Source organism: Sinocyclocheilus anshuiensis, unplaced genomic scaffold, assembly GCF_001515605.1.
Source record: "Sinocyclocheilus anshuiensis isolate Anshui unplaced genomic scaffold, SAMN03320099.WGS_v1.1 scaffold188, whole genome shotgun sequence".
NCBI classification, from domain to species: Eukaryota; Metazoa; Chordata; class Actinopteri; order Cypriniformes; family Cyprinidae; genus Sinocyclocheilus; species Sinocyclocheilus anshuiensis.
The window spans coordinates 1,034,027-1,053,785 of NW_015555768.1; the positions used below are offsets into that span (position 1 = coordinate 1,034,027).

Here is a 19,759-nt window from a genome sequence, read left to right on the forward strand (position 1 = left end):
GCGTGTGTGTGTGAGTGTGTGTGTGTGTGTGTGTGTGAGAGTGAGTGTGTGTGTGTGTGTGTGTGTGTGTGATGCTGAGCAGTGGAGCCCCAGTGAGTCACAGCTCTGGCATGCATCAGAGCCCCTAGCATGTACTTTAGTCCTGGAAACCCACTGTATGGGGGTTGCGTCAATGTGCCTTGGGTGCAAATGAATATTTAATTTGTTCCTTTAATAGTTCCCAAAATTTTACTTCACCAGGGAAGAAACTGAATGCTGGGAATTATCCAGAGGTTAGTATTTTTTGCATACATGAGTTGACCTTAAAATTAAATGCATTGCATGTTGGTGCCGAAAATGAAAAATGCAAGTTTGCATACAATGCAACCGAAATGAGCATTTCAGTTCCATATACTGTAAGGTTACACCTTTTGTTACAAGTATCCACACATTTGAAAAAAAAAAAAAAGAAAGAAAAAACCAGCACCATGTATGTTCGACCTTGTCGTGATTAAGAGAGTAATCTTCTGAAGCTTCTGAAAATGCCTCTTTGCCACTAGTAGCCACTGTTCAGCCAGGCCAGGTGACTTTCAACGTGCCATGCTTATTATTAGCCTACTTGATGATGGCGCATATGATTGTGTTTTAATTAGAAATAAGGATGTTATTAAGGTCCTATTTATGCTGGTGAACAATAATGCAGAGGAGTTAAGTGGCTGATGTAAACCTAAAAGGCAAACCCATTGACGCATGCTGTAATGTGCTGCATTCATTAGTACATTCACATTTTAAGTGCTTAACATGTTGAGAGCGACACTATTATGAAGCAATAGAGGTTCACAGAACCACAACACTGCAGCGCTGGTGCTCACTGTGTCTGTGGATGCATCGACTGGAAGCATCATGTCTGTGTGTGTGTGTGTGTGTGTGTGTGTTGATGATTTAGATTGGGAATGACATGTACTAAGGAGAATACATTTGGTATCTGTAACCTCTCTCCTCTCTCCACCTTTCTCCTTCTCTGTCTCTCTGTTTTCTCATAAGCCTCATGTAGAGCTCATGCAATGTATTTGTATGAATCTGTGGTTGTACCAGCCATATAGAAAATTAACTTGAATTTCTCATTTGTATTTTACGTGTGATTTTTATGTGGTTTTAGAACAATGTTTCACATTAAACAAAATGGTTTTACATGTGAATTTCAAGCTGTTTTAAGATGGATGCACAATTAAATGTACAATATCAGTCAATATCAATACATTTAGACTGATTCTGGTTTATAATTGTAACACTTCTTACTTATTATATGTTTATATTAACACTTTACTTATTTAGATCATTTAAATATAAAGCAAAAAAAATGAATATAACCAATATCAATAAATTATAAATAAATAAATAAATTATTATATATATGTATATAATATATAATTTTGTTCATTTTCATTTTGAGATTTGCTTAAGATTACATTTAATCGTGTTATTAAATTTAAATTTAAGTGAATGTTAGATGATGGTAGGCTACAGTAATTTGAATTTACAGTAATTTACAGTAAAAAAATAGTAAAAGGCCATGCACCATTAAATATCCAATATCAGTCAATATTAATAAATTTAAAATTATCCAATATCAGCTGATAATTGTTGATATTAATTAATTTATATTATTTTAGTTTTAGACTTTTTACCTATTTAGAAAAATACCATTTAATTTTGTAATATTTTTGTCTAAATAATTAAAAATATAAAGCAAATAAATAGGCCTAGTTAGTATGTGTGTGTGTGTGTGTGTGTGTGTATATATATATATATATATATACACACACATTTGCTAAAGATTACATTTAATACTGTTATTAATATGTTATTAAATAATATTATTAATAATTATTAAATTTAAGTTAATGATCGATTATTGTGAAGGTAATTTAGATAAATTTTAGGGAAATGCACCATTAAATATCCAATAGCAGTCAATATTAATACATTTTTTGTATATCTTCATAATGCATTATATGCATTCAGAAAATGTGTATATATTTAGTATTGCATTGAGTGTGTTTTTTGCAGAAGACGTGCCATGCTTTATACTGCCTCTATATGCTGGAAAATGGTGATGCTGAGACCCCTCTTTTGCCATCATTATCCATGTGTCAGTGTGTGCAAAGGAAGGGTAGAAGGAGGAGAGATGGGGAAAGTGAAAGAGAGTGAGGCAGGAAGGGGGTGTAAGAAAGTGCAAGAAGATTAGAGTATGATTGGCTAAAGGAGGATTAAAAACTCAGCCCAGTTGGCCGAGGTTCAGCTTCTTCTCCTGTCGTGTGTAAGTGCGTATGAGTATTTATGAGTGGAAGCCTGTATGTTACGCACATATGTGTGCTTGCAACTCTCTCGCTCTCTCTCTTTCTAGCGTGACCCATGGTTGTACATCACTTTCAACACATATCAAGGCAGCCCAGCAGAACAGGTTAGAAAGAGCAAACAGAAGAGGGAGGGGAGAGAGATAGAGGTAGAGAGAGAGAGAGAGAGAGAGGCCAGCGAGAAAGACTTTGTCAGAGAAAGGCATAAAGACATCGGAGTAAAAGAGAAAGGGAAGCTCGTCTCTGCGTGTGTGTTTGTGAAGACAGCTACAAAAGGAAGTAAGATCATGGAAATGTTGTTTGGAATAATATTGCAACAAATTGTGTTCTTTGTTTGGCTTATGAAGTTCAAGGAAATGCATGCATATGTGTTATGTATTATGTGAGAATCCTTTCTTGCCATAACATGTTGTGTTTATGTAACTTTATGCACGATCCAGCCCTGCATTCACATCAACCAATATTGTTCACTCTTCAATATTTATTCATAATCAAGATGGTGATTGAAATCTGCACATCCGGCACACAGCATGTGCAACGTGTTAATTCGTTGCTTTCGTGTTATCAGCACACTTCAGTTTACTAAAGTCTAGCTGCAATCTATAATTAAGCAGGAGACTTAAATATTCATGTGGCCTGCCTAGTAATCAGAACTCAGTCTTGCTGAAAGTCCTGAGGTCTCTGGCAGGCCACACGGTCGATATCAGCACGTGTGGAGGAGCTGACAGAAGCTCTAAGACTGGCTGCTTAAGAGATACACTTCTGTCTTTCAGTCTGTCTGGTTCTTTTAGAGGTTTTATTTTAAGCTGCAGGTCTGAACGGCGATACTATCTTTAATTAAAGCACGCTCTGACAGCACACAGGCTCCTACTGTCACTGCTGCATCTCACTATGTTACTCCAGTGGATCGTGACTGGAGTTCTTTATGAGCAGCCCATTGTGTTTGGCTTATTCTGAGCTTTACTAGAATGTATTAGGATCAGTGTCATTTTGGCAGCACTGTACTAACTCCTGCATGTGGCGGTATATTGCACACACTTTTCTGTGCACTTGAAAAGAAAGGTTCTTTAAAGAACCTTCTTTTTAAAGGGATAGATTGTCCAAAAATGAATATTCTGTCAGCATTCGTTCACCCTCATGTCATTCCAAACCTGTATGAATTTCTTTCTTCTGTTGAACACAAAAGGTATTTTTAAAAACGTCAAAAAATGTGTTTTGCTTTGTTTTTCCTGAACACTGAAAATCATGTGAGTCCAAAGCTTTTTGGACCACCTTCTTTTGTGTTTTGCAGAAGAAATACAGTAAATTCATATGCAGGTTTGGAACGACATGAGGCTGAGTAAATTACAGAATTTTCATTTTGAGGTGAATCTTTGGTTGTATAGGGTTCTTGGTTTGAATTTAAACCATAGTATTTTTTATTCAGCAAGGATGCATTCAATTCATCAAAGAATCTCGAAAAAAAAAAGTACACAGTTTCACAGTTCCCACAAAGATATTAAGCAGCACAACTGTTTTCAACACTGCTAATAAGAAATGTTTCTTGAGCAGCAAATCAGCATATTAAAATGATTTCTGAAGGATCATGTGACACTGAAGACTGGAGTAATGATGCTGAAAATCACAGGAATAAATTACATTTTAAAATATATTCAATTAACAAACTGTTATTTTAAATTGTAATGACATTCCACTTATTTTACTATATTTTTAATAAAAGAAATGCAGCCTTGGTGAGCATGAAATTCTAGAAAAGTTGCAAGATGACGTGATACTAGAGTAGGTAAAGTGTGAAAACTATGGTAAGGGTAAACCGTAAATATTAATCCATAAAAAGTTGTCTGTTAAAACACATTAAAAAAAACTTCTGAATCATCATTTTGCAAGCCATTATAAGGTTTACTCTGTTCATGTGAGTGGTAAATCAGCTGTGGAGATGAAGCTGTAGTGAGGCCAAATCTTGCACAACACAGAAAAAGGAGCTTTCACTGTTTTCTGGGACCACTGGATTGAAACAGGAGAGGGGGATGGAGAGTTTAGCATTCCACACCACTGAAAGTCAAAGTTTTTTAACCCTGTCCTTCATTTTCTCTTTTCTTTTCTATGTATTTCATGTGTCATCCAAGCGGCAAACTTCCAGTCTCTCTCGTGAAACCAAGCTGGCTCCAAAAGGGAGTCAGTCCCATAGACTCCCCATGTTAAAATGCCCAACTTTACAGCAGAAAATAATGTGTTTACAGCTGGTACAAAAAGTGGTTTTGGTCTATATTGCTAATTTTGCCCTTCATGACAACTGTGAGGGGGGTGAATTTTTTTTACAGCTCATCTGTTTAAATTATATTAAGCCTTAAAGTTCTGCATAATTAAGGGCGTGGCCACTTGAGTGACAGGTGGATTGCCTCTGCTGTCACCACCGTCGAGCTTGGTGGGCGTGGTTTCAGCAACCAGCTCCGAGTGACAGGTGGATTGCCGCTGCTGACACCACCGTCGAGCTTGGTGGGCGTGGTTTCAGCAACCAGCTCCCGCCTCTTTGCAATAGCGTCTGTCTGCGGACTGCAAGAGAGGGGCGTAACTGGAAGGGGGCGTAACTTGATTCTCCATCTTTGCCCATTTTCGATTATCCGGGAGTGACGCGCTGCCAAGATGGCTACGGCCAGCTCCACCCACTTTGAGCTTCAAAAACGCTCTTCAGAAACCTACGGGTGACGTCACGGACACTACGTCCATGTTTTTATACAGTCTATGGTGTCATCATGTATGTGTCAGTTTTTTTTATGTTGCCAATCTGAATGTTACTCATTATTTGTAACATCTTAAATGACCTTGCAAATATGGTTAGACATGCTTGTCATGTGATCTTGCATCATAATCTGACTGCTAGAGCTGTGGGTATTTACACAGGTGTGGCTGTATATGTCATACACATAAGATAATCAATAATTTAGGTCTAAAGGTTGTGTTGCTTTAAGCTGTAGTAAGGTCAACAATGACATGACAGCGAGTTTTGAAGTAAGTCTCACAAAGCCTGTTGTATTTCTTTCCAAAATCAATAAAAATAAATATAGAAAAATTCTATAAGTATATATCATATATCAAATTATATACTTTTTGATATTATATTTTATAGTATTTATCTCCAAAATCAATAAAAACTTAATATATAAAAATAAAAATAAAATATTTTTAAAATATTAAAATGTATTTTTTACTATTGTGACATTATTTCTACAACAATCAAGGGCTTTTGTAATTACAGTCATGTGAAAAAAATCTCATTCTAACCATAATGCAAAAATTAATAATTAAATAAATTACTGTAATAATTAAATAATTACTGTAAAAATATTTAGAGTGTAAAATATTTATACATCATGGTAGTATTTGTTGTACTGCCTTTAAAAAAATCATTGTGTTCCGACAGGTTGATTCTCAAAGCTGCTTTAAGTTAATACCAATCTAATTAGAGTAATTAATGAGAGTAATGACAACGCAAATATGAAGCACTTATGAATATGAAGTTATTTTAGTATCATTCATAAACTATTATAGTTTTATTAATATTTTGAATCAGTTTTTATTTTTATATATTCAACTTTAATTTTAATTTTAATTATTTTTTTTGTTATTTTAGGTCATCAAGTTAAAGTAAATTAAGATGAGAAATGCTGCTTAGGCAGCTAGCTGAAATTAAAGTTTTTTTATATTCATTTTATTTTATTTAATGTTTATGATATCTTAAGCAACAAAAATGTTTTTAATGGATTTAGTTTTACTATTTTACTATAATAACCCCAATCCAATATTGAAAATGTAACTGAAAATAAACACATACATACAAACATTTAAAAAATGCTTAATTGTCATGGAAATACTGATAGATAAACAAATTAAAATAAAATATTTATGCTAAGATGTACTTCATTTTCAGCATTATATTATTTCTTACTTTCAAGTGCAATTAGAAAAACAAAAACATGTTTTTAACAGCTTTGTGAGATTGACCCTTTGACCTTCACCTGTTTTTTCCCCTGATTTACACTGATGGCATATTTGTTGTGTAATTCTTTCTGACACTGCTTTGAAGTCTCATCTTTTGTGAATTGCGATGCTGTTAATGTCTCTCTCTTTTTCTTTTTTTTTGGCTGACCTTAATCATTTATTCTCTTTGTGAACGTCTCTCTCTGTCTTTCACAGGATGCTGTGGAGTTTGTTGGCAGTGCCGGTGGTTTCAGCAGCTGTCCTGTACGTCCTCTATCACTGGCTCATCCCTACAGCTGTGCAGAGCAGCGGCTGGCTGGCACTCCTCTGGCACGATGTCATCCTTGAGCGGGTCCTTAACATCATGACGGGATCATCGCGACCTCAGGTGACCCTCACTGTCAATCATCGCTCACATATATGCAGAGATGAGATGTTGATGTTCAACGAAGACAGAGAGTCACTGCTGACAAAAATACTATGTTTTTTGGTCATGTACCATGAAAATACTGTATTTTGGTGAATCTAACAGCCTGTAAAGAACATGCCATGGTTATATGATCTGACTGATCCTGAATGATATTTATACATCTAAAGCTTTGGTTATTATAGAGTATTCATCTCATCCCTCACACTCTCAATTTCAGTTGTTACCTTCAAGGAAATGATTTAGACAACCTTGGGCAAGTAAAACAGTGCACCAGATGTCATTTGTGCTAACTGCCATTAGAATATTAAATGGTGAGACATGAATATGAGTAGGTGTAGATAAGTATGCACATTAATTGTACACATGTGTATGTGTGTGAGTGTGTATGTTGAAGTATAACATAGATGAGCTTTAGATCTTTTACATTGCTCTTATGCATATTTGTTTTTGTTGTTTTTATGTTGTTGTGTTAATGTCATTGTTTGTGGTGTATAGTGAAGCCAAAGACACATTTCCACTCCAATTTCCACTCCATTCCATCTCAATGTATTTTTTATTAAACATCATATTTATTATTACATTTTTTCATTAAGAAAATTAAACCTATTTTTACATTTACATTTAATAATTTACATTTATTATACAAAGTGACGCTGTAGAATAGTAAGCTAGAACAGGGAGGAATATAAGAAATAGTGAAAACATAAAAGGAGTTTTTACAGTATTTTCTTTTTTCAGTCCATTAATTATTTATTCGTTCATTCATTTGTGCTGTGACATTATTACACACACACACACACACACACACACACACACACACACACACACACACACACACACACACATATATATATATATATATATATATATATACATACATATATACAGTATGTGTGTGTGTGTGTGATTTATTTATTACACAAAATATATTTTCCATTAAGAAAATGAAACCTAGGTCCAATCATTTTTTTTGGTATTGTTACATTATTTTCATCATAATAAAGAACATTTGTATTAGTCATCTGAAAAAAAGTATCATAATGCAAAAATAAATTCTTTATGATGATTACTTTTTTTTTTTTAAATCATTGTCCAAAATAAATTATTTGAAGAACCTCGATGTATATAAATACCAGGCTACATGCATAAGGTAATCATTCATTATCATTGAATATATTAAAATACCACAGCATTACCTTCTAACATCTGTACCACGGTACAGCCAAAGTACAATTTTTATGATTAAACAGGATTTTTCAATAGCAGAAACCCTATAGAATGGCTTTGGAAAGCAAGAGTAATTCAAGAGTAATCCTGTTATGTCTTTATTTTTCAACTATTGTTCTCTGGCTTTGCTTTGCTAAAGAACACTGAGAACACTGTCTGATTTCTGTGAATGCAGCGCATGCTGAAAGCCGTTCAGAAGAATGCTACGAAAGGAGACCCTCAGAGCGTCATCTCAGCCATCGACTATTACTGCCGCCACAAAGAATGGGCCATGAACGTGGGTGATGATAAAGGTAGCAACCTCTATTGCCTCGCCTCCTTCTCTGCTCCCTTACTACTTTTCTCACCATTTGCTTGATATTTTTGTTTCTTCTATTATCTCTGTATCTCTCTTCTCTGCTCTTGAGTAAATGGCTTTAGGGCTGCTCATAGCTGGCTGTTCTGAATGAGACGTGACGGCAGTCTCCTGTCTACGGGGTCAATATGCTCTCTGCATGGCTGCACACATGCACACTAGTTTCATGTACATGTGTGCACAATGTGCAGCCAATGCATCCCAGACAATCAACAGCAGCAATTAGGTGCACTGATGCATTATGGGACTGAGGATGGATTTATTTCTAAAGTGTTCCCCGAATGATCTGTTTTATACAATATACAAAGTTATCCAATTTTGATTGTTGATAGTTGACAGACATTAGAGGAACATGTCCGTAATTTACATTTTAGGGGAACGGACTTAATATAGTCACTAAAAATCACCGGATGATTTAAAGACATTGAGCAAAAACACTGCAAAAAATAATTTTCTTACTTTGTATTTTTTCCCCCCAGTACAAACATTACATTTGCTTGAGAGGCAAGATTACTTTACTATATAGAACTATATTTTATTTTATTTTTAGTTATTTTAGTACATCAAGTTAAACTAAATGAAAATGAGAAATGTTGCCTTGGCAATCTATAAACAAAATAAGTTTCACGTTTTTTATATTTTTTATTTCAGTTAAAGTTGATTTTATCTCAATAATGATTTTTTAATGGTTTATTTTTATTTAACGGTGATAAAACGGGACAAGAAAAATATCTGGCAATTGGTTAAGAAAAATAAACTTAATTCAAAAGGAAAACAAGAATATGTTTCTTATTCCACACTGAACAAATATACATACATATATACAGTATGTGTGTGTGTGTGTGATTTATTTATTACACAAAATATATTTTCCATTAAGAAAATGAAACCTAGGTCCAATCATTTTTTTTGGTATTGTTACATTATTTTCATCATAATAAAGAACATTTGTATTAGTCATCTGAAAAAAAGTATCATAATGCAAAAATAAATTCTTTATGATGATTACTTTTTTTTTTTTAAATCATTGTCCAAAATAAATTATTTGAAGAACCTCGATGTATATAAATACCAGGCTACATGCATAAGGTAATCATTCATTATCATTGAATATATTAAAATACCACAGCATTACCTTCTAACATCTGTACCACGGTACAGCCAAAGTACAATTTTTATGATTAAACAGGATTTTTCAATAGCAGAAACCCTATAAAATTGCTTTTGAAAGCAAGAGTAATTAATGTCCTCCTGTTATGTCTTTATTTTTCAACTATTGTTCTCTGGCTTTGCTTTGCTAAAGAACACTGTTGATCATGGCTGATTTCTGTGAATGCAGCGCATGCTGAAAGCCGTTCAGAAGAATGCTACGAAAGGAGACCCTCAGAGCGTCATCTCAGCCATCGACTATTACTGCCGCCACAAAGAATGGGCCATGAACGTGGGTGATGATAAAGGTAGCAACCTCTATTGCCTCGCCTCCTTCTCTGCTCCCTTACTACTTTTCTCACCATTTGCTTGATATTTTTGTTTCTTCTATTATCTCTGTATCTCTCTTCTCTGCTCTTGAGTAAATGGCTTTAGGGCTGCTCATAGCTGGCTGTTCTGAATGAGACGTGACGGCAGTCTCCTGTCTACGGGGTCAATATGCTCTCTGCATGGCTGCACACATGCACACTAGTTTCATGTACATGTGTGCACAATGTGCAGCCAATGCATCCCAGACAATCAACAGCAGCAATTAGGTGCACTGATGCATTATGGGACTGAGGATGGATTTATTTCTAAAGTGTTCCCCGAATGATCTGTTTTATACAATATACAAAGTTATCCAATTTTGATTGTTGATAGTTGACAGACATTAGAGGAACATGTCCGTAATTTACATTTTAGGGGAACGGACTTAATATAGTCACTAAAAATCACCGGATGATTTAAAGACATTGAGCAAAAACACTGCAAAAAATAATTTTCTTACTTTGTATTTTTTCCCCCCAGTACAAACATTACATTTGCTTGAGAGGCAAGATTACTTTACTATATAGAACTATATTTTATTTTATTTTTAGTTATTTTAGTACATCAAGTTAAACTAAATGAAAATGAGAAATGTTGCCTTGGCAATCTATAAACAAAATAAGTTTCACGTTTTTTATATTTTTTATTTCAGTTAAAGTTGATTTTATCTCAATAATGATTTTTTAATGGTTTATTTTTATTTAACGGTGATAAAACGGGACAAGAAAAATATCTGGCAATTGGTTAAGAAAAATAAACTTAATTCAAAAGGAAAACAAGAATATGTTTCTTATTCCACACTGAACAAAAAAATAGGCATAGAAGCAATTTTTACTCAGAAATTGAAACCATAAAGAAACGGCAAGAGACACATTGAATTAAACGTGATATTTTGAAGTACAAAGACTGAAATAGTATTTTCTTGTAAAACATTAAAAAACAATAATGCATTGTGCATTGGCATATATGGTTTAAGCCCAAACGTACTTAATTTTAAAAAACAAGACTATATCTTGTAATTTTGTATATCTTCTTGTGAATAATTTTGCTTCTCAAGTAAATGTATCTTGATTTATGAATGTTTAGACATTTGCAGTGGAAAACAAGGCAAAAATATACTGAGTAAGAGAATCTTTTGAATGATGTTCTGAGAAAAGCTTGAGCATAAACTGATGCTTTTTAATGAGATGTTTTGTTATCTAATGCAGCGATATTAAGTGAGTTAAGTATTCAAATATTTTTAGTGCCACTATATGACACCAAACAATGAACTGGTGATCTTATCCCTATTAGCAGCTCAATTTCATGTGTGACAACAGGCACTGATGAATAAATGATGGTGCTAATGGGGCAGAGAGGCTCTAATGATATTTCGACGATCTCATTAGCCACCTCATTGATTCGTTTCCTCAGTTATCCTCTGGTTGAGCACCGTGTCTCTCTCTGAAGGGCTCATACTGGATTCAGTGTTGACGGAGGTAAACCCCAGCACAGCTCTGGAGCTCGGCACGTACTGCGGCTACTCCACCGTTCGGATCGCTCGACTGCTGTCCCCTGGCTCCAAACTCATTACAGTTGAATTCAACCCAGCCTTTGCTGAAGTTGCTCATCAGATCATCGCCTACGCCGGCCTTCAGGATAAGGTGAGAAAAAGAGCTGGTATACATAAGTTATACTGAGAAAAAAATGGTGTAGCCTTTGAAACAATTTTCACTCAGAAACTATGTAAGAATTATGTAAGATGTGACATGTGGCCAAGTATGGTTACCCATACTAGGAAGTAGTGCTCTGCATTTAACCCATCCAAAGTGCACACACTCAGCAGTGAACACACACACACACACACACACACACCGTGAACACACACCCAGCAGTGGGCAGCCATTTATGCTGCGGCACCCAGGGAGCAGTTGGGGGTTCGGTGCCTTGCTCAAGGGCACCTCAGTCGTGGTATTGAAGGTGGGAGAGAGCACTGTCCCTCCACCTACAATCCCTGCCGGTACGAGACTCGAACCCGCAACCTTTGGGTTACGAGTCCGACTCTCTAACCATTAGGCCACGACTTCCCCTGTTTTGTACAGTTATAAGTAACATTGAATTAAATGTGAAATTTTTAAGAAGAATGGTTCAAATGTTATGTTCTTGTAAAATATACTCCAATAATCTTGATTACCAATGCACTAATAATCATGCACTGCTTACTGCCTACTATTTTCTAAATAGTATGAATATGCAAAATGAAACAATATTTTTGTTACACAAAAAAGTGTAAAATTAGAATATACTACATTGTTGCCACATGACCTCACTCTGTTGCATGTTTCAGCAAATTGCATCAAATTATCATTGAATTGCATTTATTTAAAAAAAAATCATAAAAACCGAATATTGTCTGAGAGAAAGTTAATAAGATGATAAATTAATGGCTAATATTACTTCTGGTTCAGTATACATATACTTCAATATACATTTTCCACACTTTTTGAACATATAGCTTATTAAAAATCCAGTTCTGTATGAAAGCATGAAGCTAAACATTTTGTAAATGCCAAACTAAGTGATTATCTTGTAGGCTTGATACAAGTGACATCTTAAAAACAACTGTATGTTCGTTTTTTACCTTTAAATATCAGTTTCAAAGTCACTCTGATCAGGGCCATCCTTAGCTGACGTGGGGCCCCCCTTGGTCCGTTCGTGATCGAGTTCCTGGGGTGGGGGTTTACACTTAATTAGGGGGCTCCAAAGTCACAAAAACAGACAGAACTACATAGAGTTGCTTAGGACTAAATATGTATTTTAAAGGGAACAATGCTTTTTTTGTTCTGTTTTTCAAAGGTTACTCTAGTGGAGGGACCCTCTGGTGATTTAATCCCCAAAATGAAGGAACAATTTGGAATAAAATACTTTGATTTTGTGTTTTTGGACCACTGGAAAGATCGTTATGTACCAGATACTAAACTTCTTGAGGTAGGAAGGCAAAGGCAAATACATACACACACGCAGTATTGTTTACATTAACCCCTCAAGAAATGGTTCTAACACATGAAAAATTACAACCATATTTATTTTATAACATTGTAGGACTGTGGTCTACTGAAAAAAGGCACTGTCCTGTTAGCCGACAATGTCATTTGTCCTGGAGCCCCGGAATATTTGAAATATGTGAGGAACAGCCCACGCTATGAAAGCCGATACTACAAGTCCAACCTGGAGTACACCAAAGTAGAAGATGGCCTGGAGAAATCTGTCTTCTTAGGATGAGAAAGAATGAATGAATAGTTCTGTAAAACAGGGACGGCACAAGGGAAAAAGAACAAGCCAGTTCCTCTAAAATACCCAGTCTTGTGATGCCATGTCTACTTAGAACAGACAAACGGATGTTTTTGTCCTTAACAAAACCCACTTGCAACAACGCAATGCTGTGAAATCTCCTTATACGCCATTTCTGCTGAGCTATGGTTTAAGATATTTTATAACACAACCTGCTGATGTCTTGTACATTTTTTTCAGGAGAGTGATTGTACTATTGGATAAAGCTATGAAATTCATGTTGTTTTTCCTAATCAAAGAATATCACAGAAGTCTTTGTGTATGTATTGTTGTAAATGTATTTTTTTCAGTATTTTTTCCATATTTTTTTCAGTACAAATATCGAAGTATTTTTAATTAAGATACATAAGATACATTTACTTTAGAAGCAAAATGACATCAGATATTTAGTCCTGTTTTCTGAAAAATTTATAAAAATTGAGTTTTTGCTTAAAACAAGAAATGATGACTGGCAATGGTAATAAAACATTTTTTCTCGTTTTTACATGTAATTATGATACATTTTTCGGAAAACAAGACTTGAGTCAATTTTAATCTCAAGTAAACTGAGTAAACATCTTGTTCTAGAATTTTTTGATATTTTTGCTGGAAAACAAGAGAAAAATGCTGAGTAAGAACTAAGTGTTTATATTGGTATTGTATTAATAAACTAAAATAAAAGTTGAGATTCAATACATAGGACAAATTGTATATAAAGACCATTTTATTAATATGATAATAACATTAATAATTAATTTGAATCCCAAAAACTCACCCAATGACAGTTTCTATGTTCAAATAACTAAAAGTAATTAAAGAATTACTTTTGCAAATTTTCAAAACAGGCATGGGGTAGAATTAGAGAACTATTTAATGAATGAACAATGCATTATGCTTTCAGAAGACGTTAAGCCTCTTTTCATGGGAAGATAGAGCTCTATTTTTACAATGATGGGGCATTTTTGTGTGAGTTATGCAGTGTTTTTATTCTGAATGTATGAAACAGTCAATCAGAACAATCTACATGTGTTTTGTGCTGAAAAACTCAAGTAGATTGTATGTTGAAAAGCATGTACACAAATACATGTGTTTGAAAAATTGTCGATTCACCAAAACTTGAATGTAAACTCGTTCTCGGCACATCAGTCCTGAGTCCTTCCACTACTGAAGATCTTGGCCAGGAGGGAAACGTTCGATTGAGCTTTGTCCTGGATGGCTTTGCTCTTCTCTTGTGCCTTCTGGAGGTTCTTCTTGGACAAGCCTTTGTTCTTAAACCATTTGAGGTGGATCTCTTCTTCTGTAGGTCGCTGTTTGTAATCCCACGTCTTCTCCTCTACGACCTCTCCCTTCTTCTCCTTCTTCTTCCTTAGGTTCTCCAGCTTCTGGCTCTTTTCCACACTAGCCAGGTAGAAGTTGGTCTCCTTGGTCTCCTTGGAGATTTCTGTTCTCATACGCTGATGATACAGCCAGGTAGAAGTTGGTCTCCTTCTTCGCCTGGGAGATTTCTGTTCTCATACGCTGATGATACACCGTCTGCTCGTAAGCCAATCGTTCGCTGAGATGGCACCACTGGAACCTGTTCAGGTACTTGATGAAAGAGAGAAAAAGTAACTATACAGCTGTATATGATGAATTTTACATTGTATAAGGGAGGTACCAAAAAAAACTCAAAAGTTTGGGTTTGGTAAGATTTTTAAATGTTTTTGAAAGAAATCTCCTATGCTCGCCGAGACTGCATTTATTTGATGAAAAATACAGTAAAACCAGTAATATTGTGAAATATTATTACAATTTAAAATGTAATTTATTCCTGTGATCAAAGCTGAATTTTCAGCATCATTACTCCAGTCTTCAGTGTCACATGATCCTTCAGAAATCATTCTTATATTAACTTTTAATCAATTTAATTCATCCTTGCTGAATAAAAGTGTTAAATTCTTTCAAAAAATAATTTACTGACCCGACTTTTCAGTAGTAGTGTATCTGTATTATGTACCTTTATGGACCACAGGTCGCTGCTGAAGCGGCTCCTCTTCTTGTTGGCCATGGGTGTGTTGTGCAGACTGGCTGAGACTCTCTTAGCGATGCGCTTGTCTCTGAACTCCACCCAGCCCTCCGTAAAACTGGATGAATTGCTTCCAGCTTTCTTTTTCTTTCTTTTCACACAACGATCTAGAAGAGAGTCACAACAAATATTTGTATGGAAAGTTGGTCAAACATGAAAACATGCACAAGGGATAATTTTGGAGGGATTTTCAGCATCATCACTCCAGTCTTCAGTGTCACATGATTCAGAAATCAGTCTAATATGCGTAAACTCTGATACTTTTTTTCAGGATTCTTTGATGAGAATTGTTTTTTATTTAAAACTAATATTTTGAAACACAAATGCTTTTACTGTCACTTTTGATCAACTGAATGCATGCCTGCTGGACAAAAGCTTACTTACCCCATACTTTTGTACCTCAAAATGGTAGTGCATCACGGTTTCCACAACATTAAGCAGCACAACTGTTTTCCACATCGATGATAATAAGAAACGTTTCTTGAGCAGCAAATTTGAAGGATCACGTGACACTGAAGACTTTAAGTCAAGTCACTTTTTATTGTCACAGCACATGTGCCTTGGTGAGTGAAATTCTTGGGAGCGTGCTCCAGACAGTGCAGAAACAATTTACATATAAACATACAGACCTCAACAGATGACAATGTGCAATATACACATACATATGGTCAGTACACACAGTGTACTATTAGACATACTTACTTTAGTAATGATGCTGAAAATTCAGCTTTGCATCACAGGAATAAATTACATTTAAAAATATATTCAAATAGAAAACAGTTCAATATTTCACAAAATTACCGTTTACTGTAATTTCGAACAAATAAATGTAGCCTTGGTATGAATAAGAGACTTAATCTGTTAAATGTTAGTTTGCTTTAATGGTTTCATTTAGTACTTTCAGAAGTACACTCATATATAGATGACCCCAGAGCTAATAGACATCGACTAAAAGCCACAAAACAACGAAATTGATTTAAAAAATGTAATCTTTATTTCAATCATATATATATATATATATATATAAAATTGTAAAGGACTGTAGTTTTACCTTCAGGTTGTAGGAAGATCCTCCCGATCTCTCCGTACACACTCAGCATAGTCCGCAAGTGTTTTGGTCTCATCCTCGGAGGAATGTGTCCCAAATACACAATACCAGGGATACAGTTCTTGCCCTTCGGTTTCTCAGGCTCATCTTCTTCATTTATATCAAGGTCAAGAGCTTCACCATCTCCACTGTCATCTTCACTGTCATCCTCCTCCTCCTCCTGCTTCTCATCTTCCTCTCGTTTAGAGTCATTGAACTCTTCTTCATTGACCATGGGATGTGTTTCTAGGTTTGCTGTAACTTCATTCTTCTCCGGAAGAGCCATAATTAGATGTGACAGCTATTAGAGACTAAAATGAGAAAGACTGCATATTAGAAATCTTGTAAAATCTCACGTGAATACCTAAAGTATACAGCTTCATCCATCAGGCTGTCAGGAAGCTGAACTCCCTACCGACCTTGCCCCCCCTCCCCTCTTTTGCCCCACTGAACTCTGACCCCCTAACCCACTCCCCCCTCCCAAATACACACACACACTGTCACTTTAATCAGTTTAATTATGAATAAGCTCTTTTGCACTGCACTACAAATCATTATATCTGCACTGTTGTTTACTTCACTGGTTTGCACTCTATCTGCCATGTGCCGTGTGCTGCTTTATATATATATTTTTATATATTTTTTTACATTTTACCTTATTTGTATATTTGTATATGATAATAAGAAACGTTTCTTGAGCAGCAAATTTGAAGGATCACGTGACACTGAAGACTTTAAGTCAAGTCACTTTTTATTGTCACAGCACATGTGCCTTGGTGAGTGAAATTCTTGGGAGCGTGCTCCAGACAGTGCAGAAACAATTTACATATAAACATACAGACCTCAACAGATGACAATGTGCAATATACACATACATATGGTCAGTACACACAGTGTACTATTAGACATACTTACTTTAGTAATGATGCTGAAAATTCAGCTTTGCATCACAGGAATAAATTACATTTAAAAATATATTCAAATAGAAAACAGTTCAATATTTCACAAAATTACCGTTTACTGTAATTTCGAACAAATAAATGTAGCCTTGGTATGAATAAGAGACTTAATCTGTTAAATGTTAGTTTGCTTTAATGGTTTCATTTAGTACTTTCAGAAGTACACTCATATATAGATGACCCCAGAGCTAATAGACATCGACTAAAAGCCACAAAACAACGAAATTGATTTAAAAAATGTAATCTTTATTTCAATCATATATATATATATATATATATAAAATTGTAAAGGACTGTAGTTTTACCTTCAGGTTGTAGGAAGATCCTCCCGATCTCTCCGTACACACTCAGCATAGTCCGCAAGTGTTTTGGTCTCATCCTCGGAGGAATGTGTCCCAAATACACAATACCAGGGATACAGTTCTTGCCCTTCGGTTTCTCAGGCTCATCTTCTTCATTTATATCAAGGTCAAGAGCTTCACCATCTCCACTGTCATCTTCACTGTCATCCTCCTCCTCCTCCTGCTTCTCATCTTCCTCTCGTTTAGAGTCATTGAACTCTTCTTCATTGACCATGGGATGTGTTTCTAGGTTTGCTGTAACTTCATTCTTCTCCGGAAGAGCCATAATTAGATGTGACAGCTATTAGAGACTAAAATGAGAAAGACTGCATATTAGAAATCTTGTAAAATCTCACGTGAATACCTAAAGTATACAGCTTCATCCATCAGGCTGTCAGGAAGCTGAACTCCCTACCGACCTTGCCCCCCCTCCCCTCTTTTGCCCCACTGAACTCTGACCCTCTAACGGACTCTCCCACTCCCCCCTCCCAAATACACACACACACTGTCACTTTAATCAGTTTAATTATGAATAAGCTCTTTTGCACTGCACTACAAATCATTATATCTGCACTGTTGTTTACTTCACTGGTTTGCACTCTATCTGCCATGTGCTGCTTTATATATTTCTTTATATATTTTTTTTACATTTTACCTTATTTGTATATTTGTATTTTATATTTAATCTGTATCTATCTGTATTTATGTTCTACTGTTAGTGTTATCTGTATGCACCAAGGGTCTGAGAGTAACGCTATTTCAATTCTCTGTGTGTATGTGCTGTACATGTGGAAGAATTGACAATAAAGCAGACTTGACTTGACTTGACTAAAGTAACTTAACTAAGCGGTAATCCGCTCACGTACTCTTTAAATCAGTAACTGCAAAATACTTCAAGATTTTTTATTTGTCACATACATGGTTATGTAGAGAATATATGACCAGCAGTGAAATGTAAGTCAGGTCCGCTCCATGGACAGTGCAATTATTAAAGAATACAAACACAAGAAAATTATATATAAATATACATTTCATTTCATGTGATTCTTACTTTGAAAGAGTGACCAGTATATTTCCATGTAAAATATTATCTTTATCCATAAAGATGTATGTCCATTCCAAGATGTTTTGGGGGGAAATTATAGAAACAAATCGACTCGTTCAACACATGTGGCACGGCGAGCGGCTCTGACGTCAATTTCAAGCGTCAAGAAGACAGCCTGGACTTTCTTAAAGAGACAGAACTCTTTTTTACAACGCGCCCTCTAATATCCATTGTATTATATAATAGAATTCATTTAATTATAGGCTTAATGTACCACATATTCTTAGGATAACATAATATAATATTCTAACCCTGTCTGAATTTAATATATTTCAAATATTAATACAGGAAAGGACAATTATTTAAAGCACTCTGTTATTGTAGTATTCATACTAAACATTGGAGGGCGACAAAACACAATGAAATATTTGAGCCCGGGCAATTTGAACAGCCTCACAATTCTAATCTGCAATTTGTTAAAACATAGCTCACACTTTTAAGCATAAACTGCAGGATGTTCAGTGGTGTAATGTAACGAAGTAATAATACTTCGTTACAGTACTTAAGTATTTTTTGGGAGTATCTGTACTTTACTTGAGTTTTTATATTTCAGCCAACTTTTACTTTTACTCCACTACATTTCCTAATTAAAATGTATACTTTTACTCCGATACATTTGCCCGAAGCATATTCGTTACTTACTACAAAATAGTCAGAAGAACAGGGACTGCAGGAAAGCAGGTTTGACGAATCAGTGGTCTGGCGTTTGGAAGTTAGACTCCTAAAAACGCCTTTGCTCATGTGCAAACAAGTGCTCGCACAAGCGCGGATGATTCATTTTCCACTCAAGTCGAGTCTGGGGTGTTCGATGTATAGCATTGTCTGCAATAATATGGTAAGTGTTGTAATGATGATGTGCCACCTGACATTATCAAGTAGGCTATATCACCAAATCACACACGCGCACGTTGATTTATTAGTCTATTAAAACTCAAAATTCCAGGCATTCTAAATTGTTGACGGCAAAAATGCTTCTGTATGCTTTTTATATTTATATAATTTAATATAGTTAACTTAATCTATATCACACAAAGAGTACCGTTTTTCTG

At 35.3% G+C, this 19,759-nt stretch overlaps 2 protein-coding genes across 4 annotated transcripts; one reads left to right on the forward strand and one right to left on the reverse strand.

Annotated features, from left to right (window-relative positions):
- Positions 1-162: 162 nt before the first annotated feature.
- On the forward strand, positions 163-13,410 carry LOC107674306 (catechol O-methyltransferase-like). 3 transcript variants are annotated; one of them, XM_016468247.1, is made up of 6 exons: positions 163-272; positions 6,531-6,702; positions 8,147-8,264; positions 11,294-11,487; positions 12,680-12,811; positions 12,926-13,410. In XM_016468247.1, the coding sequence occupies exons 1-6, from the start codon at positions 253-255 to the stop codon at positions 13,103-13,105; spliced, it is 816 nt and encodes a 271-aa protein (XP_016323733.1). In that variant the 5' UTR covers positions 163-252; the 3' UTR covers positions 13,106-13,410. The 3 variants fall into 3 exon arrangements, with proteins under 3 accessions (XP_016323733.1, XP_016323735.1, XP_016323734.1); XM_016468249.1 differs by lacking the exon at positions 163-272 and adding an exon at positions 2,255-2,299 and having other exon boundaries at positions 12,926-13,409; XM_016468248.1 differs by lacking the exon at positions 163-272 and adding an exon at positions 2,317-2,615 and having other exon boundaries at positions 12,926-13,409.
- A 468-nt stretch (positions 13,411-13,878) lies between these two features.
- On the reverse strand, positions 13,879-18,811 carry LOC107674301 (activator of basal transcription 1-like). Its single transcript, XM_016468241.1, has 6 exons — positions 18,657-18,811; positions 17,768-17,916; positions 16,270-16,497; positions 15,150-15,325; positions 14,618-14,740; positions 13,879-14,571 (listed from the first exon to the last, which is right to left on the reverse strand). The coding sequence occupies exons 2-6, from the start codon at positions 17,889-17,891 to the stop codon at positions 14,296-14,298; spliced, it is 927 nt and encodes a 308-aa protein (XP_016323727.1). The 5' UTR covers positions 17,892-17,916; positions 18,657-18,811; the 3' UTR covers positions 13,879-14,295.
- Between the last annotated feature and the right edge of the window lie 948 nt (positions 18,812-19,759).

Coding starts and splice junctions, on each gene's coding strand:
- LOC107674306 (XM_016468247.1), top strand. CDS start 253: ATGCTGGGAATTATCCAGAG. Junction 273..6,530: donor ATGCTGGGAATTATCCAGAG/GTTAGTATTTTT, acceptor TGTCTTTCACAG/GATGCTGTGGAGTTTGTTGG. Junction 8,265..11,293: donor GAACGTGGGTGATGATAAAG/GTAGCAACCTCT, acceptor CTCTCTCTGAAG/GGCTCATACTGGATTCAGTG.
- LOC107674301 (XM_016468241.1), bottom strand. CDS start 17,891: ATGGCTCTTCCGGAGAAGAATGAAGTTACAGCAAACCTAGAAACACAT. Junction 14,741..15,149: donor GCGACCTGTGGTCCATAAAG/GTACATAATACA, acceptor TCTTTCATCAAG/TACCTGAACAGGTTCCAGTG. Junction 14,572..14,617: donor AGACCAACTTCTACCTGGCT/GTATCATCAGCG, acceptor GAGACCAAGGAG/ACCAACTTCTACCTGGCTAG.